At 51.1% G+C, this 26,148-nt stretch overlaps 1 protein-coding gene across 3 annotated transcripts in view; it reads left to right on the forward strand.

Annotated features, from left to right (window-relative positions):
* Nucleotides 1-26,148, forward strand: part of PHF24 (PHD finger protein 24) — a 146,817-nt gene that overhangs the window by 70,255 nt on the left and 50,414 nt on the right. For 2 of the 3 annotated variants that reach the window (XM_083155428.1, XM_083155427.1), the window contains exons 2-3: nt 12,687-13,068; nt 22,464-22,649. In XM_083155428.1, coding sequence (XP_083011554.1) covers nt 12,691-13,068; nt 22,464-22,649 — 564 coding nt within the window. In that variant the 5' untranslated portion in view covers nt 12,687-12,690. The remainder of the gene's footprint in view (nt 1-12,686; nt 13,069-22,463; nt 22,650-26,148) is intronic. The other variant, XM_083155429.1, reaches the window with a different exon arrangement.

A 26,148-nucleotide genomic window follows, 5' to 3' on the forward strand; every position in this document is an offset into this window, starting at 1 on the left:
TGTATTTAGCTGAAGGCGATGAGATGTTTATACAGAACCAGTGACTGTTCTCAGTGGCATGGAGCGCAGTGCTCCCGACGATGCCAGTTATAAGCACACAGCATACAGAGAAGGGGATACGTCAAACAAGAAAATGAAAGCCGCCAAGGTTGCCCTAGGTATAGATAAATACAGGATATTAATGAGAAATACATAGGTAGTAAACCGACATTGATTACGAATGGGTCTATCTATTCCTAGTGGATTTTTCGTAAATATATTTAAGTCTCTGGTAGGGAAGCCCCTATTTATATGGATCTGTGATGTTTATCCTCTACGGAGTCACCCTTCATACACTTATGCAGAGATGGAAGCTTACATGAAGCTTACTTTTAGTTGGTGTTGGAAAAGCCCATAAATGTATCTTTACACTACTCACCATGTGTTCAATGAGCAGCAGAGATGATCACATGAATGCTTATGTGCGTACGTTGTTCGTCCTCATATAAAGGTATCTTTAAGCTTGTCGCCACGTGTTCAATGAGCAGCAGAGATGCTCACATAAATGCTTATGTGGGTACGCTGTTCATCCTCATATAAAGGTATCTTTACGCTTCTCGACACGTGTTCAATGAGTAGCAGAGATAATCACATGAATGCTTATGTGCGTACGTTGATCGTCCTCATATAAAGGTATCTTTACGCTTCTCGCCACGTGTTCAATGAGTAGCAGAGATAATCACATGAATGCTTATGTGTGTACGTTGTTCGTCCTCATATAAAGGTATCTTTTAGCTTGTCGCCACATGTTCAATGAGCAGCAGAGATGCTCACATGAATGCTTATGTGCGTACGTTGTTCGTCCTCATATAAAGGTATCTTTTAGCTTGTCGCCACGTGTTCAATGAGCAGCAGAGATGCTCACATGAATGCTTATGTGCGTACGTTGTTTGTCCTCATATGAATATATCTTTAAGCTTGTCGCCACGTGTTCAATGAGCAGCAGAGATGCACACATACATGCTTATGTGTGTACGTTGTTCGTCCTCATATAAAGGTATCTTTACGCTTCTCGCCAAGTGTTCAATGAGTAGCAGAGATGCTAACATGAATGTTTATGTGTGTACATTGTTTGTCCTCATATAAAGGTATCTTTACGCTTCTCGGCACATGTTCAATGAGTAGCAGAGATGCTCACATGAATACTTATGTGTGCACATTGTTCGTCCTCATATAAAGGTATGTTTAATCCTTCCGAGACGTTACCCTCGTGAATTATGGGGACTTGACACGTGTACATATGAAATAAAGTATTTATTTCATATTCTTATAAAATTACACAACTAAGGGGGTGATTCAGGTTCACTAGCAAAGCACATTTGGTTTGCTAATGCTGCACTGCAGGGGGGCAGATGTAACATGTGCAGAGAGTTAGATTTGGATGAGTTATTTTGTTTCTGTGCAGGGTAAATACTGACTGCTTTATTTTTACACTGCAGTATAGACATCAGTTTGAAGTAAAACCCCACCCAAATCTAAGTGCAGTGCAGCATTAGTAGGATTTGTAGGATGTATGAGAATCTAATGCTCCTGTGCGTCCATTGCCGCGAATGGGACGCGCCTCATTCACGTCGTGGTGCCCCCGGAGTAGCACAAATGTGCGTGGCACCAGCTGTATATAAGTTTGTGGAATAGCGTCAGTTATTGTCATTGGCTGAATTATACATTGATCTCACACATGTCATCCAGCTGCAGCTGTGACTCCTCATTGCGCCCTAGGTGCTCTTGCCGGTGGATGAAGTGGTGCAGTTTTTCGGTGACATTCCCCTCGCTGCTCTTTAACGCCCCTGTGAAACCTTATAAAAGTGTTTTACTGCATCAATTTCCTGAGGTTCGTTCTGTGATCATTCTCAGCAACTGCAGCGCATTGTAAACAAGCTGCAGAGCGCAGGAAAGCAGCCTGTATTATGTATAAGCTGGGGCTAGCAATCTGTATACGTCTGTAAGGAATGCAGCTGCTGCTGCTGTAGGTCTGTAAATCAGGTGATTACAATACGCTTTGTATACGTTAGCAGTTATTGCACATTGTCTTCATGAGTCTCAGCTGCAGAGCAAATGTCGCCAATTATACTAACACCGAATACAGAAACCTTCAGCTGCATCCACCATTCCGTGCGCCTATCCTCTGTGGCAGGATTGGTGCCACTACCGAGCTGCAATTCTAAACCTCGAGGAATGGATTGGGCGAAAGATGCAATGGCCTGTGCCACTGAGGAGCTCTCTGTTCCCGTGGGGGAGATGTACAGCCCTCTCCTGACCCGCAGTCGCTGCACGGTGGCAGAGACAATGGGAGCAGCAGCGCCGGCATGGTCTGGACTCCGGAACAACGGACCAGACAGGCTCCCTGTAGCGACCTGTGCTGCTGTGCAATACTGTAGTGTACACGTACAATTATAATGCAGAAGGAGGCACCAACATCTGCCATCCACATGCTGACCAAGCATCCGGTTACCCCCGCGGTCGGTCACCATGGTCACAGCCCTCACCAGCATCCGGTTACCACCGCGGTCGATCATATGGTCACAGCCCTCACCAGCATCCGGTTTCCCCCGCAGTCGGTCACCATGGTCACAGCCCTCACCAGCATCCGGTTACCCCCGCAGTCGGTCACCATGGTCGCAGCCCTCACCAGCATCCAGTTACCCCTGCGGTCGGTCACTATGGTAACAGCCCTCACCAGCATCCGGTTACCCCTGCCGTCGTTCACCATGGTCGCAGCCCTCACCAGCATCCGGTTACCGCTGCGGTCGGTCACCATGGTCGCAGCCCTCACCAGCATCCAGTTAGCCCTGCGGTCGGTCACTATGGTCACAGCCCTCACCAGCATCCGGTTACCCCTGCGGTCGGTCACCATGGTCGCAGCCCTCACCAGCATCCGGTTACCGCTGCGATCGGTCACCATGGTCACAGCCCTCACCTGCATCCAGTTACCGCTGCGGTCGGTCACCATGGTCACAGCCCTCACCAGCATCTGGTTACCCCTGCGGTTGGTCACTATGGTCACAGCCCTCACCAGCATCTGGTTACCCCTGCGGTCGGTCACCATGGTCACAGCCCTCACCAGCATCTGGTTACCCCTGCGGTCGGTCACCATGGTCACACAGCCCTCACCAGCATCTGGTTACCCCTGCGGTCGGTCACCATGGTCACAGCCCTCACCAGCATCCGGTTGCCCCTGCGGTCGGTCACTATGGTAACAGCCCTCACCAGCATCCGGTTACCTCTGCGGTCGGTCACCATGGTCGCAGCCCTCACCAGCATCCGGTTACCCCTGCGGTCGGTCACCATGGTCACAGCATTTACCTGCATCCAGTTACCGCTGCGGTCGGTCACCATGGTCACAGCCCTCACCAGCATCTGGTTACCCCTGCGGTCGGTCACTATGGTCACAGCCCTCACCAGCATCCGGTTACCCCTGCGGTCGGTCACCATGGTCACAGCCCTCACCAGCATCTGGTTACCCCTGTGGTCGGTCACCATGGTCACAGCCCTCACCAGCATCTGGTTACCCCTGTGGTCAGTCACCATGGTCACAGCCCTCACCAGCATCTGGTTACCCCTGTGGTCCGTCACCATGGTCACAGCCCTCACCAGCATCCGGTTACCCCCCCGTGGTTGGTCACCATGGTCACAGTCCTGCATCGTTTCCAAACCATGCATCATAGCACATACAGACCGGCAGCGTTCTCAAACTGCAGCTTAGTAGATCTCCTCCTACATGTTACCAGGAGAATCCCAGCTGCCGGTTCTAGTAGCCCCGATGGCAAACAGCCGATTATCACGTGACGCACAAGCCATGCTATACACACACACACAACATCGGCATGGTTCGGAGCATTCCCCTCCCCCACACCAAACATATGATGATAAGGTGATTACATACAATTATTATATGCCAGCGTGTGACGTAAGAGCCTGTAAGGGAGACTGAAGCACAGTATAATGAGCCTTCGCAGGGTTCCCGTATAATGTGCGATTCTCATGAATAATGCACAGGAGAATCCTGCTGCCGGATGAGGCCTCATTACTGACAAATCACGGAGCCTCTCATCAAAACAAGGCCCCAAATTACAAGTATATCCTTCCATTTACATGCAATATTTAGAAATGCAAATGAAATGCTGACGTGTCAGGGAAGGCAAGCAAGCGATGCCGTAAGCGCGACTCGCGGCCAATAATGCGAAATCGATTAATGAGCTGTTTATATGATAATCCACTGTTATATTCCCGCAGAACACTCCGCGTCCCGACCTCTGCAGATAATCTGTTTGGTTTGATGCAAATCTTTGTCACACCTTTCAGGTGACAAATGTGTTAATTAGCCGGCCGCAGCGTGGGGTGACGTCTGTCTGGTGACCCTGATCCTGCGGGGGTGGTGTGGTTGTTCTGTGCAGCAATCAGGCGCTAATTGATTAGATGTGTTGACTGATCTCATTTCTCTAAGAAAGAATTCTCCGGAAGGCCCAGAGAACGGGATACTGCAGCCGGCCTCGTCTGAAACAATGGCCGGCTCGCTGTGTGCCTCCTACGTGCCCAGCGCCCGCTCTTATCATATTAGCAGGGACAAATTGGTCCCCCTATGGGATCATGGATGTTGGAATTCATCGTGTTATGCTGCGTTCTCATTGCCGCCCCTGCAAAATCCTGTGTTTTTGTTCCCGTGTTTTTGGCGGGGCACAAAAACATCTCAGCTCTACAGACCCCATTCATACTGCATCTTAGACCCGGGAAATTCCTGTGTCTGCCCCGTTCACACTGCTTCCCCTGGTCTGCCTGCCAACAAGTGTGTGGAATCTGAGAGCAGCTTTGATTGGATGTTTAAAAAGTATCTTTGATTGGCTGTTTAAAAAGCGGCTTTGAGCAATGCAATGAACTTGCTTTTTTGTATTTTATGAGAAAAACCCTGTTCACACTGCCATACATCCGTGTATTACCCAGGAAAAACCCTGCAAAAAACCCGTGTGTAATTCCTGGGGCATATCACCCGGGAATTTCACAAAGACACTTTGACACAGAGACGCGTCATGGGAAATTACTGCTCGCCCTGGCAAATACCAGGGTTTTTGTGGCAGTGAGAACGGGGTATTAGTCGGGTGACAGAAAGCGCTGGGACAGGGATCATTATTTATGTGTGCTACACAACCAAGCAGGGGTAAAGGACTGTCGTGCAGATTTATCAACAAGATTTATCAACAAGGGATATTCTTGTAATCACTTTTTTCTAATCTTAAATGGTGCTCCAGTTAATCAGCCCCCAACTGTCAGTTTTCAAATGCAGTAATGCTTGATAACAACAATATCAGTGGATGTTAAATTTGCCCCTCTATCTACAGACCTGCAAGGCGGTCCGTGATGTGGACAATCCTCTCATGGCCACTGTGCGGCATTACGTCCCTTCAGGCCCTATAGCCGTGTACCGGCCACAGCAGACGTTCCCCGACTATACACAATATTAATGTTCCCGGGAATCGCTGCGCAGAAGGAAGACATGCTCACAGAATCCTTACCTGCTAAACAGCTTCTCGCTGCGGTCAGCGTAATTCTTAGAGATCCTCATTTGTACACAACAGGACACTTCTTCACGATTTCCCTATTTAAGAACAGGTGGAAAGGAATACTGGCCCTGATTAGTTCACAATGATTAATCAATCCTTTTTAAAGATGCCCTTTTGGAGTACTTGAGTTATCCCTGTATTATAAGGCGCCTAATGAATTATGCTGTTTGGCTCATACCTTTACTTAACTCTTATGCCTAGAAATAAATGGTAGCGTCCGAAGCGCCCCAATCTGACAACACCCCTTCTTGTGGGGTACAGCCCACGCTGTGATGGACATACCACCCCTTCTATGGCCTGGCGAGGACACTTCCGTGAAGTGTCCAATGTCCCGCAGCTTGAGCCGGGACTCGCCCGCCGTCCTGGCAAAGGGGGGCAATACTGCACAGAGACCACCTGACTGCTGGTCGAGCGCGCCTTCTCGCCGATATATAATTGAAGCTATAGAAACCAATTTGGTGAATGGCCCGGAGGCCAGGTAGCATAGATGGAAAGGGATAGGGAGGGTGGGGATCCAGACTCAAAGAGGAAGTCCTTCCTGCCAGCATCACCTAATACACCCCTCTCTAAGCTGACGCCCCTATGCTACCTGATTGGCAGATCTAACTGCCAATCAACCTCCTATTTCCCCTGGGCACTTTGCAATCACTTCTATATTTACAACCATCAAATTCACGGCTCTTATATTCACTCGAGCCTATGCAGCGCTCGTTCTATCTAATGCTGTACTACTTCCCAGTGGGGATGGCAAGATTAAAATGTGCATGAGCTTTGCAGATAATAAGATGGGAAATGTGGGGAAAATAAAATGGTCCGGTCTGTATGTGGAGTCCACCAGTAATTACCTCTATGTGGCTCTATGGAGCTTACACTCCAAGCAATTCAGACCTCCTCGTTAGAATGCGTATATTCATAGACTAACGACTAATGAGCTGGGTAACGCCCCCCCCCCCCCCCCCAAAAAAAATGAAGAAATACCCACCCCCTGCCCGCACCCTATCCTTCACTCGTGCCTCTGCAGCGCTCCAGTACTTTAGAAACGCTCTCTGCGCCCCCACATGCACCCTAGCCCTCACTTGTGCCTCTGCGGCGCTCCAGTACTTTAGAAACGCTCTCTGTGCCCCCACATGCACCCTAGCCCTCACTTATGCCTCTGCGGCGCTCCAGTACTTTAGAAACGCTCTCTGTGCCCCACATGCACCCTAGCCCTCACTTGTGCCTCTGCGGCGCTCCAGTACTTTTGAAACACTCTCTGCGCCCCACATGCACCCTAGCCCTCACTTGTGCCTCTGCGGCGCTCCAGTACTTTTGAAACACTCTCTGCGCCCCACATGCACCCTAGCCCTCACTCGTACCTCTGCGGCGCTCCAGTACTTGAGAAACGCTCTCTGTGCCCCCACATGCACCCTAGCCCTCACTCATGCCTCTGCGGCGCTCCAGTACTTTAGAAACGCTCTCTGTGCCCCAACATGCACCCTAGCCCTCACTCATGCCTCTGCGGCGCTCCAGTACTTTAGAAACGCTCTCTGCACCCCACATGCACCCTAGCCCTCACTCGTACCTCTGCGGCGCTCCAGTACTTGAGAAACGCTCTCTGTGCCCCCACATGCACCCTAGCCCTCACTCATGCCTCTGCGGCGCTCCAGTACTTTAGAAACGCTCTCTGTGCCCCCACATGCACCCTAGCCCTCACTCATGCCTCTGCGGCGCTCCAGTACTTTAGAAACGCTCTCTGCACCCCACATGCACCCTAGCCCTCACTCGTACCTCTGCGGCGCTCCAGTACTTTAGAAACGCTCTCTGTGCCCCCACATGCACCCTAGCCCTCACTCATGCCTCTGCGGCGCTCCAGTACTTTAGAAACGCTCTCTGCACCCCACATGCACCCTAGCCCTCACTTGTGCCTCTGCAGCGCTCCAGTACTTTTGAAACGCACTTTGCGCCCCACATGCACCCTAGCCCTCACTTGTGCCTCTGTGGCGCTCCAGTACTTTAGAAACGCTCTCTGCGCCCCCACATGCACCCTAGCCCTCACTTGTGTCTCTGCGGCGCTCCAGTACTTTTGAAACACTCTCTGCGCCCCCACATCCACCCTAGCCCTCACTCGTACCTCTGCGGCGCCCCAGTACTTTTGAAACGCTCTCTGCGCCCCCACATCCACCCTAGCCCTCACTCGTGCCTCTGCGGCGCTCCAGTACTTGAGAAACGCTCTCTGCACCCCACATGCACCCTAGCCCTCACTTGTGCCTCTGCGGCGCTCCAGTACTTTAGAAACGCTCTCTGCGCCCCCACATGCACCCTAGCCCTCACTTGTGCCTCTGCGGCGCTCCAGTACTTGAGAAAAAGCTCTCTGCGCCCCACATGCACCCTAGCCCTCACTTGTGCCTCTTCGGCGCTCCAGTACTTGAGAAATGCTCTCTGCGCCCCACATGCACCCTAGCCCTCACTTGTGCCTCTGCGGCGCTCCAGTACTTGAGCAATGCTCTCTGCGCCCCACATGCACCCTAGCCCTCACTTGTGCCTCTGCGGCGCTCCAGTACTTTAGAAACGCTCTCTGCGCCCCCACATGCACCCTAGCCCTCACTCATGCCTCTGCGGCGCTCCAGTACTTGAGAAACGTTCTCTGCACCCCACATGCACCCTAGCCCTCACTTGTGCCTCTGCGGCGCTCCAGTACTTGAGAAAAAGCTCTCTGCGTCCCACATGAACCCTAGCCCTCACTTGTGTCTCTGCGGCGCTCCAGTACTTTTGAAACACTCTCTGCGCCCCCACATCCACCCTAGCCCTCACTCGTGCCTCTGCGGCACTCCAGTACTTTTGAAACGCTCTCTGCGCCCCCACATCCACCCTAGCCCTCACTCGTGCCTCTGCGGCGCTCCAGTACTTGAGAAACGCTCTCTGCACCCCACATGCACCCTAGCCCTCACTTGTGCCTCTGCGGCGCTCCAGTACTTTATAAACGCTCTCTGCGCCCCCACATGCACCCTAGCCCTCACTTGTGCCTCTGCGGCGCTCCAGTACTTTAGAAACGCTCTCTGCACCCCCACATGCACCCTAGTCCTCACTTGTGCCTCTGCGGCGCTCCAGTACTTGAGAAATGCTCTCTGCGCCCCACATTCACCCTAGCCCTCACTTGTGCCTCTGCGGCGCTCCAGTACTTTAGAAACGCTCTCTGCGCCCCCACATGCACCCTAGCCCTCACTTGTGCCTCTGCGGCGCTCCAGTACTTGAGAAACACTGTCTGCGCCCCCACATGCACCCTAGCCCTCACTTGTGCCTCTGCGGTGCTCCAGTACTTGAGAAATGCTCTCTGCGCCCCACATGCACCCTAGCCCTCACTTGTGCCTCTGCGGCGCTCCAGTACTTGGGAAACGCTCTCTGCGCCCCACATGCACCCTGGCCCTCACTTGTGCCTCTGCGGCGCTCCAGTACTTGAGAAATGCTCTCTGCACCCCCGCCTGTCAGCCCTGCTCACTGCTCTTCCGTAACGCCATGTTTTCCACGCTGACAGACGCTGCGCGACACACACACACTGGAGTTGACTCCAGCACACGGCTACAAGATTCATTCCATCTCTGTGCATCAGCTGTGGCACGCCGGCTGCGAATCCGCCTCTGAGCAGTCATTACTCTTCAAAGTGTGGTGTCACAGTCTGTCAAGCCGCACATTACCCAGACCCCCCCCAACCCGCTATTCACACGGATCAAACTGGTGCATTATGCCTCCGCTTCTCATTGCAGCAAAGGTCCTTGTCCCTCAGCTGTCTGCTCCCCTTGTGATGTGTTGTGATGAGGAACAAACATCAGAGCAGCACAGCGGCTTTTGTCTGTTCTCTATAAATAGCAGCTAGGCCCAGGTTCCCGTTATCTGTGCGAGGAGCTGTCAGCGGCTCGGCACAAATGGCTGATACATATTCTATGCCGTGTGGGCTATTGTATTATGCAAGTGTTGGGAACAATATAATATTCAGGGCAATAGAGACGCGGCGCTGGTCCACGAGAGTGGGGGGAACAGGCCCAATGCCGGAATCCAAAATGCAACTGTCTCAGGCCTCTGACCCACGGCGCTGACAATTATTATTATTATTATAATTTTATTTATAAGGCGCCACAAGTGTTTCGCAGCACCGTACAAAGGAACAATACAGGGAGACAAAACTTGGCATAACATTAAATAAATAACAAAAATACAAATAAGGAGCACCACAGTTCAATACACATTACAGCTTAAATGTAAGTAGTGAGGACGAAATCAACATACAGCTAGAGGCTTGAGGCCAATGATGGAGATGAGTATGCGGACGAAGATGGTTACTGAGTGTTGGAGTATAGGAGAGCTGTGAGTGACATGTGAAGAGAAGAGGGCTTTGACAACAGGAGGGAAGAGGGCCCTACTCGGAGGAGCTTACAATCTAGTAGGAAGGGGAGACAGACAGATTACAAGAGGTGCAAGCCAGGGGGTGGTGGTTAGATAGCAGGATGTAAACAGGCAAGGGGTCGGAGAACCAGCTGGTTTATGCAGTGGAAGGGTACGCTTTGATGAATAGGTGAGTTTTCAGTGCCCGTTTGAAGCTTTGCAAGGTCGGGGAGAGTCTAATGGAGCGAGGGAGTGCGTTCCACTGAAGGGGTGCAGCACGGGCAAAGTCCTGTACTCTAGCATGGGAAGCAGTGATCAGGGTGGAGGAGAGACGACAGTCGTCAGCTGACCGTAGAGGGCGGGAGGGTGTATGAATGGAGATGAGGTTAGAGATATATGGAACAATGGAATTAGAGATGGCCCTGTATGTGAGTGTGAGGTGTTTGAAGAGGATTCTGTAGGGGAATGGAAGCCAGTGCAGATTATGTTGAATGGGAGTGGCAGAAGTAGAGCGGCGGGAGAGGAAGATAAGCCTGGCTGCAGCATTGAGGACAGATTGGAGAGGAGCTAGTTGGGATTGAGCGAGGCCAGTGAGAAGAGCATTACAGTAGTCAAGCCGTGAAATGACTAATGAGTGGATGATCAGCTTAGTTGCACTCTGTGAGAGAAAGGGCCTGATGCGAGCAATGGGACAATGGGACCTGTAGATCCGGTGGTGGAACTAGAAATGTTGCGTCCTGCCAGAAACAATCCTGTTTACATTTATTATCATTTTTTACCTAAATGTTTGCTGCCTGGAGTTACATGTTCATTGCTAGGGGTTACATGCTCATTGCCAGGGGATACATGCTTGTTGCCAGCGGTTACATGCTCATAGCCAGGAGTTACATGCTTGTTGCCATGGGTTTCATGTTAGTTGCAGAAGTTTTATGTTAGTTGCCAGGGGTTACATACTCATTGCCAGGGGCTTCTTACTCATTGTCAGCAGTTTCATGCTCATTGCCAGGGGTTACATGCTCTTTGCCAGGGGTGTGATGCTCATTGCCAGGGGTTACATGCTCATTGCCAGGGGCTTCTTACTCATTGCCAGCAGTTTCATGCTCATTGCCAGGGGTTATATGCTCTTTGCCAGGGGTGTAATGCTCCTTGCCAGTGGTTAAATGTTCATTGGCAGGGTTTGCTGCTCATTTCCAGGGGTTTCTTATTTATTGCCAGTGGGTTTTATGCTCGTTGACCAGGAAGTTACATGCCCATTGCCAAGGGGTTACATGCTCATTGCCAGGGGAAATATATAATGCTACCCGGAATCTGTAACTTCCGGATAGCGTTATACGCTACTCAGTGGGACCTCTAGCATCTGTCTCCTCCAAGGCACCAACGCAGGTTCCATACATACAGCCTGACCCGTTGGAATTTGCATAGTCCATGCGCTCCTACAACGCCGGCTCCCACTAGCCACCGTTCGGGCTGCAGCGACATTGTTACACTGTGTAGATCACCAAATGACCTAAGTTTGGGTGCAGATGGTAATGTTTACAATGTGTGGGTCAACAGTCAAGAAAAAAAGATTGACACGTAAAAGGTTGACACATGAAAAAGATGACGAGATTTTTAAGTTTTTCGTGTCAATGTCGACAGCGTTCAACATGGTCCCCAATTAGTCTAGCATGCACCCTTGGATGGCTTTCTTCGCTCCCCATACTTTGGGCTAGGATCTTTAACGTTCCCAATCAGAGTCATGTGGATGTTACAATATAAAAAAAGTCCCAAAAATGTAAAGAAATGTGAAAAAACTCATGTCGACTTTTTCAAGTGTCAACCTTTTTCACGTCGACTGTTTGCTTATGTGAATGTTTTGTCATTGTCAACCTGTTGAATGCCATCATTTTATCTAGGTCGTCCTTTTGGTGTTGGCCTAGACACTGTAGACCAGGCATGTCCAAACTTTGTCCCTCCTGCTGTTGTGAAACTACACCTCCCAGCATGCCTTGCCACAGCTTTAGCATTCCCTAATAGCGAAACTGTGGCAAGGCATGATGGGACTTCACAACAGCTGGAAGGCCATAGTTTGGACATGTCTGCTGTAGACCTATGAACCGAATCTTCTCGGCTACAGTGTCCTCTACTTGCCCTGATGAGCCTTAATTATAGCCTGCAGGTGAGATAATGTTTTACACCGGCCTGAGTTACGCTCAGCATACACAATAGGTAAGACATTGGCCGCCGTACAAGTGGCATAACATGCTCCAGAAAGGGCGTGGCTTATTTGCATACATGTCGTTATGTAATGACCTAGGCAAGTAGAGGATCATTTACTTTTAGACTGTGAGTATGAATGATGGGTCTGAACCTTTGGGATCAAAGCAAAAAAAAAAAAAGCAAGGGGCGTGTCCAAATTCATATGTACAGTGTATTGCAGTGTTGGCAGAAAGCTGACCAGTATTTGAGGGCTACATGCAAAAGCAGCCAGTATTTACCCTTCATGCACACACAATAAATGCATTTGCCCATACTCGCCTACCCTCCCGTAATGACCATGAGTTTTGCAAAAACTGGGTGGTGCTCCCAGCCCTTTTGGAAAGGTGGGCAAATATTTTGATTTCTATGCCCCCTTGACTGCCACAAAAGATTATATGTGGGGTGTCAATGGGGGACCCGATGACCCTATACAGTGCCTGCTTTTTGGGGACTAAATGTCAGATTCCCATTTCAGCCTAACCTTGTCTCTCTCCCCAGGAGGATGGGTGTTCTGATGTCCAAGCGGCAGACTGTGGAGCAGGTGCAGAAGGTCAGCATTGCAGTTTCCGCGTTTAAGGATGGGGTGAAGGACAAGCCGCCCGCCAAGAGAAAATCCGAGGGCTGCATCAGGAAGAGCAGCAAAGCGGACATTCTGGATCAGGTGCTGGAGGAGGAGAAAGATGAGAGTGGTTCCCCTTGTCAGACTCGACAGGAGAACCCCATAAACCGGGCAGCCTGGGAAAGGCTACGCGATGGGAGAGGGGTAGAACCTGATGAATTTGAGAAAACAACACGTTTTACCCCACCGGCCTTCATCAGACCTACACGGGCGCTGAATGATGATGACTCCCCTGAGATCAGCCTGGACCAACGAGAAGAGGTGAGAGAGTATAGATGAGCATTAGGACATCATCTAATGGGTGGGAAGGAGGAGTGAGGGCCAAGTATCTATAATGTGGTTACATCCAGGTACTGTACATCCAATGGCCTCCAGAACTGAGATTGGTGTTTTTGGCACCCATATTAATTGAGCTCAATGTTGGGTATTATAATTCCACTTTTAACTAATTATACATTTGGTTCATACTAGTGAATTCTATTTTATCTTTTTTCTTCTTCGGCTCTTCTTTCTTTGTCTTTTCTTATGCACTTCTTTCTTCGTCTTTTCTTCTGCTCTTCTTTCTTCGTCTTTTCTTCTGCTCTTCTTTCTTCGTCTTTTCTTCTGCTCTTCTATCTTCGTCTTTTCTTCTGCTCTTCTATCTTCATCTTTTCTTCTGCTCTTCTTTCTTCATCTTTTCTTCTGCTCTTCTTTCTTCGTCTTTTCGTCTGCTCTTTCTTCTTCTGCTCTTCTTTCTTCGTCTTTTCTTCTGCGCTTCTTTCTTCATCTTTTCTTCTGCGCTTCTTTCTTCGTCTTTTCTTCTGCTCTTCTTTCTTCGTCTTTTCTTCTGCTCTTCTTTCTTCGTCTTTTCTTCTACTCTTCTTTCTTCATCTTTTCTTCTGCTCTTCTTTCTTCATCTTTTCTTCTGCGCCTTTCTTCATCTTTTCTTCTGCGCTTCTTTCTTCATCTTTTCTTCTGCTCTGTCTTCGTCTTTTCTTCTGCTCTTCTTTCTTCATCTTTTCTTCTGCTCTTCTTTCTTCATCTTTTCTTCTGCTCTTCTTTCTACGTCTTTTCTTCTGCTCTTTCTTCTTCTGCCCTTCTTTCTTCGTCTTTTCTTCTGCTCTTCTTTCTTCGTATTTTCTTCTGCTCTTCCTTCTTCTTTTCTTCTGTTTTTATTCTTCTGCTCTTCTTTCTTCTTCTTTTCTTCTGCTCTTCCTTCTTCTTTTCTTCTGTTTTTATTCTTCTGCTCTTCTTTCTTCTTCTTTTATTTTGCTCTTTCTTCTTCTGCTCTTTTTTCTTTTTCTTTTCTTCTGTTCTTTCTTCTTTTCTTTAGTTTTGTTCTGCTCTTTCTTCTTCTTTTCTTATTTCTTCTTCATTTCTTCTGCTCTATCATCTACTGCTCTTCTTCCTTCTTCTTCTTTTCTTCTTCTGCCCTTCTTCCTGATTTTCTTCGTCTGCTCTTCTTCTGCTCTTCTTCTGCTCTTTTGTCTTCTGCTCTTCTTTCTTATTATTTTCTTTTTTTTGCGCTTCTTCTTGCTCTTTCTTCTGCTCTTCTTTCTTCTTTTATTCTGCTCCTTCTTCTGTTCTTCTTTCTTCTTCTCCTCTTTCTTTTTCTGGAAAAAATACAGCACCCCCTAGGGGGAGATGGTGGCGCTATGACAGGAGCAGCCTCCCTAGCAGATGCTGGGGAAGGGACAGTCAATCCCAGGAACTTTAAGAAAAGAAAAAAAATGGATAGCAGAGCTTATACCGCAATGTAGAAGGATAACTATCCTATAAAAGCAATTGGACTTATTTTACATATAGTTTTTTAATGAGCATTTAATATGTTAACCCACTGATTCTAAAACAGTGGGTCCTGACCCCAAAGTGGGTCCCTACATTCTCACTATGGGGTCACGACTCCATGTTGCTGACCATCAGGCTGCTAACTTTTCTAATCAAGTCAGATGTCAGCACCAACCCGGATATGCCTGTATTAGGGGCGGGTGTGTGAAGTCAAAACCAGGCCGGATATACCTGTAGTAGGGGAGGGTGTGTGACGTCAGTACCAGGCCGGATACGCCTGTATTAGGGGAGGGTGTGTGACGTCAGCACCAGGCCGGATATACCTGTATTAGGGGCGGATGTGTGACGTCAGCACCAGGCCGGATATGCCTGTATTAGGGGCGGGTGTGTGACGTCAGCACCAGGCCGGATAGACCTGTATTAGGGGGAAGGTGTGTGACATCAGCACCAGGCCGGGTATACCTGTATTAGGGGCGGGTGTGTGACGTCAGCACCAGGCCGGATATACCTGTATTAGGGTAGGGTGTGTGACGTCAGCACCAGGCCGGGTATACCTGTATTAGGGGAGGGTGTGTGACATCTGCACCAGGCCGGGTATACCTGTATTAGGGGAGGGTGTGTGATGTCAGCACCAGGCCGGATATACCTGTATTAGGGGAGGGTGTGTGATGTCAGCACCAGTCCATACCTGTGTTAGGGGAGGGTCGGTTATGTCAGAACCAGGCCATACCTGATATACCTGTCTCTGGCTACTGTGATCCTACGATGACTTGTGCCCAGTGTAAAAGTATTTCGATGCTGAGCCTGTAACACTGGGTTTTGGACATTTTTGTATAGCGGCACACATCCATACACACATCCATACGCACATATCATATGCACACATCCATACGCACACATCCATACGCACATATCATACGCACACATCCATACATCCATATACGCACACATCCATACGCACACATCCATACGCACACATCCATACATCCATATACGCACACATCCATACGCACACATCCATACGCACATATCATACGCACACATCCATACGCACACATCCATACATCCATACGCACACATCCATATACGCACACCTCCGTACGCACACCTCCGTACGCACACCTCCGTACGCACACCTCCATACGCACACATCCGTACGCACACCTCCGTACGCACACCTCCGTACGCACACCTCCGTACGCACACCTCCGTACGCACACCTCCGTACGCACACCTTCGTACGCACACCTCCGTACGCACACCTCCGTACTCACACCTCCGTACGCACACCTCCGTACTCACACCTCCGTACTCACACCTCCGTACGCACACCTCCGTACGCACACCTCCGTACGCACACCTCCGTACTCACACCTCCGTACGCACACCTCCGTACGCACACCTCCGTACGCACACCTCCGTACGCACACCTCCGTACGCACACATCCGTACGCACACATCCGTACGCACACATCCGTACGCACACCTCCGTATGCACACCTCCGTACGCACACCTTCATACGCACACCTCCGTACGCACACCTCCGTACTCACACCTCCGTACGCACACATCCGTACACACACCTCCGTACGCACACCTCCGTACGCACACCTCCATACGCACAGCGAGCACATTTATTGTCAAGTCGGTATTTCACTGTCGTGGGCAGGCGGCTTAACTGAACACTGAATTTGCAGCTGTGCGTTCAGGCCCCTTATCTCTCTCCACTTTATCACTAAATAGACAGTATTGTACCAGCTTTGTGGGCACAGACCGTGGCAGAAAATGGCATCTCTCTACCATCTGTCTGTGACTGAGCCTAGCAGCCTGCACGGACTCTGCCATCGCTCCAGTCCTGGAAGGAGATAGCTAACACGTGCAGAGAAGGTAACGCCGTATGACGTGGTGCAGGCGGCACAGAATCTCCGCAGGGCGCCAAACGGCCCTTTATCTTCTAAGCTAAGGCTCAGATGTATAATGTTGTAATTGGGTCTCATGAATTTAGTGCAAGCCATTAGTTCGGAAGAGGATGTGTCCTTTAATTAGTGGAAGGTTATTAATGCTGCTGATTAGAAGAGAACAGGACGCAGGACTCGTTGGCAGCACATTCATTCTTATAATGGAACAGTTTTCATTTACACAAAGACAATAAATATGCAAAGAATTAATAGATTCAATGAGGCTGACTATCGCTATTCATACTTCTACGTTCAGGTCTGAATTCGCTCCCCTGTCCCATGGTGGGGGTCACAAAAATTGTGGGCATGTGTAAGAGTACACAACTGCTCGCAGCGTAGGGAGGAGTTTCGGGCGGCAGGGGGCGTGTCTTCAGAAGAGCAGCGTTCACCTGCTCGCTAAGGTCTGATTAAATGCAGCTTAGCAAGCAGGTCTGAATTGTGCCCACTTGTGTGTGTGTATATATATATATATATATATATACACTAGGTGATTCATCACGCCCTCCGGGCGCTCTTCACACCGTTGTGAGGGGCTACGCCCCATTAGAAGTAGAAATATATGTGAGTGTGAGATCTAGTGTAATTGAGATAGAGATTGCAGAGAGAGATAGAAAGGGATCGCAGAGAGAGAGAGGGATCGCAGAGAGAGATAGAGAGAGATCGCAGAGAGAGATAGAGAGGGATCGCAGAGAGAGAGAGGGGTCGCAGAGAGAGATAGAGGGGTCGCAGAGAGAGACAGAGAGAGATCGCAGAGAGAGATAGAGAGAGAGGGATCGCAGAGAGAGAAAGAGGGATCACAGAGAGAGAGAGAGAATCCCTTTCGTGGGCACCCCTCCCCCCACCCGAGACCCCCCTCCCGAAATTCGCGGGCACCCCTCCCCCCACCAGCGACACACACACCCCAATTCACGGGGCACCCCTCCCGCGACACACACACACCCCCCCAATTTGCGGGCACCCCTCCCCCCAGCCGTGACCCCCCCTCCCGAAATTTGCGGGCACCCCTCCCCCCACCCGTGACACACACCCCCCAATTCGCGGGCACCCTTCCCGAAATTTGCGGGCACCCCTCCCCCCACCCGTGACACACACCCCCCCCTAATTCGTGGGCACCCCTCCCCCCACCTGCAACCCCCCTCCCAAAATTGGCGACCCCCCCTCCCTAAAATCGCGGCACACCTCCCCCCACCCACGACCCCCCCCTCCCGAAATTCGCGGGCACCCCTCCCCCCACCCGTGACCCCCCCTCACGAAAGTCGCGGGCACCCCTCCCGAAAATCACGGGCACTCCACCCACGACCCCCCCTCCCGAAATTCGCGGGCACCCCTCCCCCCACCCGCGACCCCCCCTCCCGAAAATCGCGGGCACCCCTCCCCCCACCCACGACCCCCCCTCCCGAAATTCGCGACCCCCCCTCCAGAAAATCGCGAGCACCCCTCCCCCACCCGCGACCCCCCCCTCCCGAAAATCGCGGGCACCCCTCCCCCCACCCGTGACCCCCCCTCCTGAAAATCGTGGGCACCCCCCCCCCCATGTGGGGGGTGCCATGCCACCTTCAGCAGGGGCTGTACGCTGAGTACAGAAGTACTCACTGTGGATGTCTGGCCAGGGAGGAAGGAGCTGGCAGGAGGAGAGAGTACACATGAGCCACTGCAGCAAAGGCATCCTGGGTCACAGTCAGTGTGCTCGGGTGGAGGGGTGGTGTTCAGCCGTGGGGCGGGGTTTGGGTGGTACTTGGCCAGACATGGGGAGTGGTGGGAGAGTAGGGGCAGGAGCTTTGTGTAGGACATAGGATGTGTAGAACTTGTAATGCAGGTTCTGCAGTGTGGATAACGGTGGATGGGCCTGTCAATCACCCGTGGAACCCCGCCCACCATTACCTACACTGCTTTTGAGTGACGGATCTGGCTAAATATATAAGAGATATATATATATACTGCAGACTTGCCTACCCTCCCGCATTCAGCGGGAGGCTCCCGGTTTTTGCAGGAGCCTCCCGCTGCCCCGCAAACCTGCCCCCACCTTCCGGTTTTTGTGGGGCCTTCAGTTCATTCCGGACTGCGCATGTGCTCGCACCACTTCCGAGGGACCTGCAATCCAGTACATGACAGCCGGCACCGCAGGGTTGAGGGAAGCCGATGCTGTGTATATTGGGCGGAAGTCCGTACAGCAGAAGGAACAGGAGAGTCCGTCAGTCAGGGCTTCCTTCAGATGCTGGCTCCGCCCACCCACTCACACAGAGTGAGCTCCGTGCAACGCTCTTCCTGGCCTGCTCCTGTCACCGGCTGCCATGTGCTGCATCCACCACACTGCCAGCTCCCTGCACCTCCCAGGAAGGGACAACACAGCCAGGCAAGTGCTGTGTACTGGGGGAGTGATGGGCTGTGTGTAATCTGGCACTTGTAGGATTTACTGTGGGGCTATGTGTACTAGTCTGGGGGAGAGGGGGCTGTCATATGCCTGTGGGTACTCTGTGTAATGTGTGTGTGGGGGGCTGTGTATAATGTCATATGGGGGGACTGTGTATAATGTCATATGGGGGGACTGTGTATAATGTCATATGGGGGGGGGGGGGCTGTGTATAATGTCATATAGGGGGACTGTGTATAATGTCATATGGGGGTCTGTGTATAATGTCATATGGGGGGCTGTGTATAATGTCATATGGGGGGACTGTGTATAATGTCATATGGGGGTCTGTGTATAATGTCATATGGGGGGCTGTGTATAATGTCATATGGGGGGACTGTGTATAATGTCATAAGGGGGACTGTGTATAATGTCATATGGGGGCTGTGTATAATGTAATATGGGTGGGCTGTGTATAATGTAATATGGGTGGGCTGTGTATAATGTAATATGGTGCTGTGTGTTATATATGGGGGGCTGTGTATAATGTAATATGGGTGGGCTGTGTATAATGTAATATGGTGCTGTGTGTTTATATATGGGGGCTGTGTATAATGTAATATGGGTGGGCTGTGTATAATGTAATATGGTGCTGTGTGTTATATATGGGGGGCTGTGTATAATGTAATATGGTGCTTTGTGTACATAATATGGGGTGGGTGGGTGTAATGTAGCTTGGTGCTGGGTGTACTGGGTGTAGTACTTGGAAGGGGTATGCTGTGTTACCCATACAGACTTGACAATTTGCTTCATGAGCAATATTGTTAAGTTCACTATCAGTAGCGCTTGTCGTTCGTTGTGTACAGACAGGGCAATATTATGATACCGTTCATTATATTACCATGTGTGTGCTCACCATAAAATGTAATGCACCAGGTGCTGTGTGTGGATGAGGTACAATACTTCTATTCTTTTTTTTTTCTTTATTTGCTGCTTTTAGTACTATAGCATACCTCACAATTGTCCTAATTACAGCAGGACAGTCCCGCTATTTGGAGACTGACCCGCTGTCCTTTCCACGTGGGTAATTGGGGGGAGCCGAAGTTCACCGCTGCTTTGCTCTGCATAGCAGCTGGTGATCGCTGAAGTGATGCCGTAAGCCTGCACATGGCATCTCTTCAGCGCAGGGACGGAGGGAGGGCAGGCAGGGAGCTACCCAGCTGCTAGGAATGATTAAAATGGGGGTCACACCCACCTGGTGTGTAGCTCCGCCCATTATTGGGCCGGCCACGCCTTCGGCGCGACAGGTCGCAGTTTGAAGCGGCACAGCGCATTTTACTAGCACCTGGAATCTCCCTGAAACTAGTTTTCAAAAGTAGGCAAGTATGATATACTGGAAAAAATATGAGGAACATGTTTGTGGTACGTAAACATCCTAACAATCTTCATAACCCAATATTATAGCAAATGTAGTTAATTGGTAATATTGTATCATTAAAACAAATGTTGCTAATTGCAAGCTGCCATATTTCTGTGACAGTCTGTCCCCGTTTAATAACCTCCTGATAAATAATGACATAGCGATAGCTTATAGTGCAGCCTGTTACTATTATTCTGGGGCATGATAGAGATTCTCTGATTGGCTACTTGCATGTCTGCCCTATGACGGGTATCAGTGCTTGGGATTTAGTTGCACTCTCTCTAACTGATACCTTTGCTCCTATTGGTTAGCGTTTGTTATCTGGTTTCCGGTATCAGGGTGCCGGGATGATGCTGGGAGAGCATAAGCATGTGGCTAACTGTGTGGAGTTTGTATATTCTCTCTGTGCTTGCTTGGGTTTCCTCTGGGTACTCCGTTATCTGTACAACGCTGCGGAATATGTGTGCGCTATATAAGAAGTTTGAATAAATAAATAATAAATAAATGGTTGGTTTGTCTGAGTAGAGGACGTCAATATTATCTGTGGGCCCAATCATTCTGGGTGGGCAGCTGACCCCTATAACAGGGGAACCTGGAGTCGCAACCACATACTAAGATGGTCAGGACCCTCAGTATGAGAACCTTTGCCATAGAACATTCTAGTTATCTGTATGTAATACAAAGAACATCCCAGAGCAGCATTATAGGTAAGAGAGCATTATACAACAGAGAACACTCTAATGGCCAATACGCAATACAGACAGCATCCCAGTGGAATAATGTACTACAGAGAACACTCTAATGGCCAATACGCAATACAGACAGCATCCCAGTGGAATAATATACTACAGAGAACACTCTCATGGCCAATACGCAATACAGACAGCATCCCAGTGGAATAATGTACTACAGAGAACACTCTAATGGCCAATACGCAATACAGACAGCATCCCAGTGGAATAATATACTACAGAGAACACTCTCATGGCCAATACGCAATACAGACAGCATCCCAGTGGAATAATGTACTACAGAGAACCCTCTCATGGCCAATACGCAATACAGACAGCATACCAGTGGAATAATATACTACAGAGAACACTCTCATGGCCAATACACAATACAAACAGCATCCCAGTGGAATACAGAGAACACAAACTATATAAATAGTATACTGTACAAAAATAAACAATTTACTTATTAAAATCTTAATTAATCTGTTGCCGTATTCCAATAATCTGGGATTTGCCGCACATCCAATCTGTTTATAAAAATAACCCAATGTCCAGTGAAACAGAGTATGTGAGAGATCCATATTATGCTGATAAATGGGAAGAAGCCCCTTACATGGACCCCATAGCTCTGTAGAAGCAGAATGAGCGTAAACACTACAAGTCCCATCCTGCCGCACCGGTGCCCTTGGTGTACCCTCCCCCGGGGGCATAACCCTGCGCGCCTCTGCTTGTATTGTCCTGTGTGATCTGGCAGAGAACACAATCCATAGTTACAATGTCGCCATCTCGCTCTTTGTTTGCGATTCCCGGCTTAGGTGAGAACTCGGAGCCGGAGCCGAGGAGGCAGCACTTGAGTTTCCGCCCCCCGCTGTCTTTGCGAATACATACTGTAACCCTTAGGCTGGTTTCACACACTCCGGCTCCTGCCGGACGGTGAAATCCCGCACGGCCACGGAGCCGTGCCGCACACATTAGTTGTTAATGGACACTATTGTGTCCATTCACACGGGACGGCCACGGCCCGGCCTCACGGCTGCAGCCGGATCCCACCACTGGAAGGGACGGCTGCCGGGCTGTGGCCATCCCCACCATTGTAATCTGCTGAGTGCGGCACGGCTCCCTGGCCGTGCGGGATTTCACCGTCCGGCAGGAGCCGGAGTGTGTGAAACCAGCCTAACACTGGTATTTAGCAGCCAGAGACTGCTGGGATCAATACCTCAGCAATTTGTATCAGTGTTCCTGCACTCAATATTCCATCGCAGCCTCCTGGTGCACTCAGCAAAAGGAAGAACATTTCATTATTTAAGAGTCCCAGGTAGCGAGTCATTAACCCCCTCGCTGCAAGACCGCGGCTATGCCTCGTAGGAGTTACGCAGTGTACTATGTGTGTGTACAGTCATTATGTTGTGTTGTTTTCTCCCCGCAGGTCACCGATGATGAGATGTGTGAGATTTGTGAGGTGTGGACGGCCGAGAGCCTCTATCCATGTCGGATCTGCTCCCGCGTGTTCCACGATGGCTGCCTGCATCGCATGGGCTACCTGCGCAATGACAACGCCCTGGAGGTGACAGAGATGGCGCACACAGAGACAGGGTGGAGCTGCTATTACTGTGTAAGTATAGCGCAATGTCTCTTCCGTTCTGTGTGGAGCTGGTGACAGCGGTGACCATGTTATATGCATCGCGCTGATATGTCCTGGCACCTGCAGAATGGGGGCAGCAGGAGGCCACAGACTGAGTTATATAGTGGGAGGAGCAGGGTCCCCATCAGCACAGAGTATATCAGGAGATGTGTGATGTGTCAGTGAGGACAGGGCTGCATGTGACAATGGCAGTGACATGATGTGGGGAGGGAAATGGGGGCAGCAGGAAGCCACAGACTGAGAGTTATATAGTGGGAGGAGCCGGTCCCCAGCAGCACAGAGTATATAAGGAGATGAGTGATGTGAGGACAGTGCTGCATGTGACAGGGGCAGTGACATGATGTGAGGGGAATGGAGGCAGCAGGAAGCCACAGACTGAGAGTTATATAGTGGGAGGAGCAGGGTCCCCAGCAGCACAGAGTATATCAGGAGATGAGTGACGTGTCAGTGAGGACAGGGCTGCATGTGACAGGTGCAGTGACATGATGTGAGGAGGGGAATGGGGCAGCAGGAAGCCACAGACTGAGAGATATATAGTGGGAGGAGCAGGGTCCCCAGCAGCACAGAGTATATCAGGAGATGAGTGATGTGTCAGTGAGTACAGGGCTACATGTGACAGGGGCAGTGACATGATGTGAGGGGAATGGAGGCAGCAGGAAGCCACAGACTGAGAGTTATATAGTGGGAGGAGCAGGGTCCCCAGCAGCACAGAGTATATCAGGAGATGAGGGATGTGTCAGTGAGGACAGGGCTGCATGTGACAGGGGCAGTGGCATGATTACTATCTCCGGACGAGCCCCCCTATATGTCTAGGCTTGGGAATGGGGTCCCTACTGTCCTACCTGATGGCGGCACTGGATGTGCATACATGTGTATAGAGGACTTTATTCTGGTCTTTTCGCACTGGCCCCTTTGTTCGCATTGGGGCCGATGTTTTGCGCCTGCGCATGCAGACCTTAGATATGCGCGTGACTTCCACATTATTTGATGGTCAGCGACCAGCGAATGATGTGGTTGTTCCCCCGCGGCCTGTTTATGTTAAACATCCATTGCAGCCAATGCGTGCAAACAAATGCTTCGAATGGGTGGCGTCGCAAGGTTGAGTTTGGTGGACTCGCAAGGCTAGAATAATCCCCATTGTCCAGGCCACGATTCACATGGTGGGGTTTGGTGGACTCACAAGGCTAGAATAACCCCCATTGGCCAGGCCACGATTCGCATGGCGGGGTTTGGTGGACTCGCAAAGCTAGAATAACCCCCATTGTCCAGGCCACGATTCGCCGGGTGGGTTTGGTGGACTTGCAAGGCTAGAATAACCCCCATTGGCCAGGCCACGATTCGCATGGCGGGGTTTGGTGGACTCGCAAAGCTAGAATAACCCCCATTGGCCAGGCCACGATTCGCATGGCGGGGTTTGGTGGACTGGCAAAGCTAGAATAACCCCCATTGGCCAGGCCACGATTCGCATGGCGGGGTTTGGTGGACTCGCAAAGCTAGAATAACCCCCATTGTCCAGGCATGGAATCTGTTATGCTGAAGGAACACGAGTGCGCCAAGCAGAGCGCAGCAGACTGCCGAGCCGCTTCCATGTGTCAGAGTACATTCCTCCATACCTCAGTAGCCTGACGAGCCGCCCGGAACACGTTCTATGAAAGCCGCTGTATTGCGAGGGGAGAGCTGGTTTATTTATGGCGGTGCTCAGGGTCTGCAGTAGATTTACATCTGGAAGAGGATTATTTATATATCATACAATAGTTTCTGATTCTATTCCCCAATCCTCCCTCTAACACCTGCGGGGTTCCTGGCACTGCAAACTGTCACCGATCACTGCATGTGTAGGCGGCGGCCATGCAGTGTTCTATTTATAATAGGTGCAGTGTGCGCGGTACACGTGGGCCCCAGGGCCCACACTGCACACGCTGCATCATTTATTAACACTTACCCCTCCATAGTACTGTGAGTCTGTGGGCCTGATTCAGCATCAGCTTCAGTGTTGTGAACTGCGCGCCAGGTCCCTCCCCGTGATGCTAATGTATAATGTAGCATCCGCCGTGCACCCCCAAACACACCTGCAGCAGAATGAGGCTCGAGGGCTGGTCTGCAGAATTCACAATTAGACACATCTGGGGAAAATTACGAAGGTGGGATGTTGCTATGGGCAACAAACAGATTCTATATATTATCTAAATAGAATCTGATTGGTTGCTATGGCAACATCCCATCTTCAGTAGAGCTCACGTCTCAGTAAATATACCCATCTACTCATTCAGCCGGGAAATACTAATAATAGATAGGATCTGATTGGTTGCCCGTAGCAACATCCCATGTGACAGAGGACTGCCATCTTAGTAAAGTTCTCCAGCGCCTCTCACACAGTACAGCACTATGGGGCGATTCAGACCTGCTTGATGAGCAGTGAATTTGGTCCTGTCTCTGGAGGTAGGGACGTCGTAAGCGCATAGTCGCTCCTGCACCTGCACAGACCGCCGGGGCATTCGCCAAATGAGTGACAGGCAGGAGGCGGTCTCTTGGGTCCACCCAGCATTTCATGGGCGTGACCACAAAAACCAGTGGAGGACGCGCCCATAGACATGCTGGGCGGACCTCCGCCTGCTGCCTGCTTGGGACGGGCCCATAGACATGCTGGGCGGATCTCCGCCTGCTGCCTGCTTGGGACGGGCCCATAGACATGCTGGGCGGACCTCAGCCTGCTGCCTGCTTGGGACGGACCCATAGACATGCTGGGCGGACCTCAGCCTGCTGCCTGCTTGGGACGGGCCCATAGACATGCTGGGCGGACCTCAGCCTGCTGCCTGCTTGGGACGGACCCATAGACATGCTGGGCGGACCTCAGCCTGCTGCCTGCTTGGGACGGGCCCATAGACATGCTGGGCGGACCTCAGCCTGCTGCCTGCTTGGGACGGGCCCATAGACATGCTGGGCGGACCTCAGCCTGCTGCCTGCTTGGGACGGGCCCATAGACATGCTGGGCGGACCTCAGCCTGCCGCCTGCTTGGGACGGGCCCATAGACATGCTGGGCGGACCTCAGCCTGCCGCCTGCTTGGGACGGACCCATAGACATGCTGGGCGGACCTCAGCCTGCTGCCTGCTTGGGACGGGCCCATAGACATGCTGGGCGGACCTCAGCCTGCTGCCTGCTTGGGACGGACCCATAGACATGCTGGGCGGACCTCCGCCTGCTGCCTGCTTGGGACGGGCCCATAGACATGCTGGGCGGACCTCGGCCTGCTGCCTGCTTGGGACGGGCCCATAGACATGCTGGGCGGACCTCCGCCTGCTGCCTGCTTGGGACGGGCCCATGGACATGCTGGGCGGACCTCCGCCTGCTGCCTGCTTGGGACGGGCCCATAGACATGCTGGGCGGACCTCGGCCTGCTGCCTGCTTGGGACGGGCCCATAGACATGCTGGGCGGACCTCCGCCTGCTGCCTGCTTGGGACGGGCCCAT

This window comes from Crinia signifera, chromosome 1 (genome assembly GCF_055691185.1).
Source record: "Crinia signifera chromosome 1, ASM5569118v1, whole genome shotgun sequence".
Taxonomy (NCBI): Eukaryota; Metazoa; Chordata; class Amphibia; order Anura; family Myobatrachidae; genus Crinia; species Crinia signifera.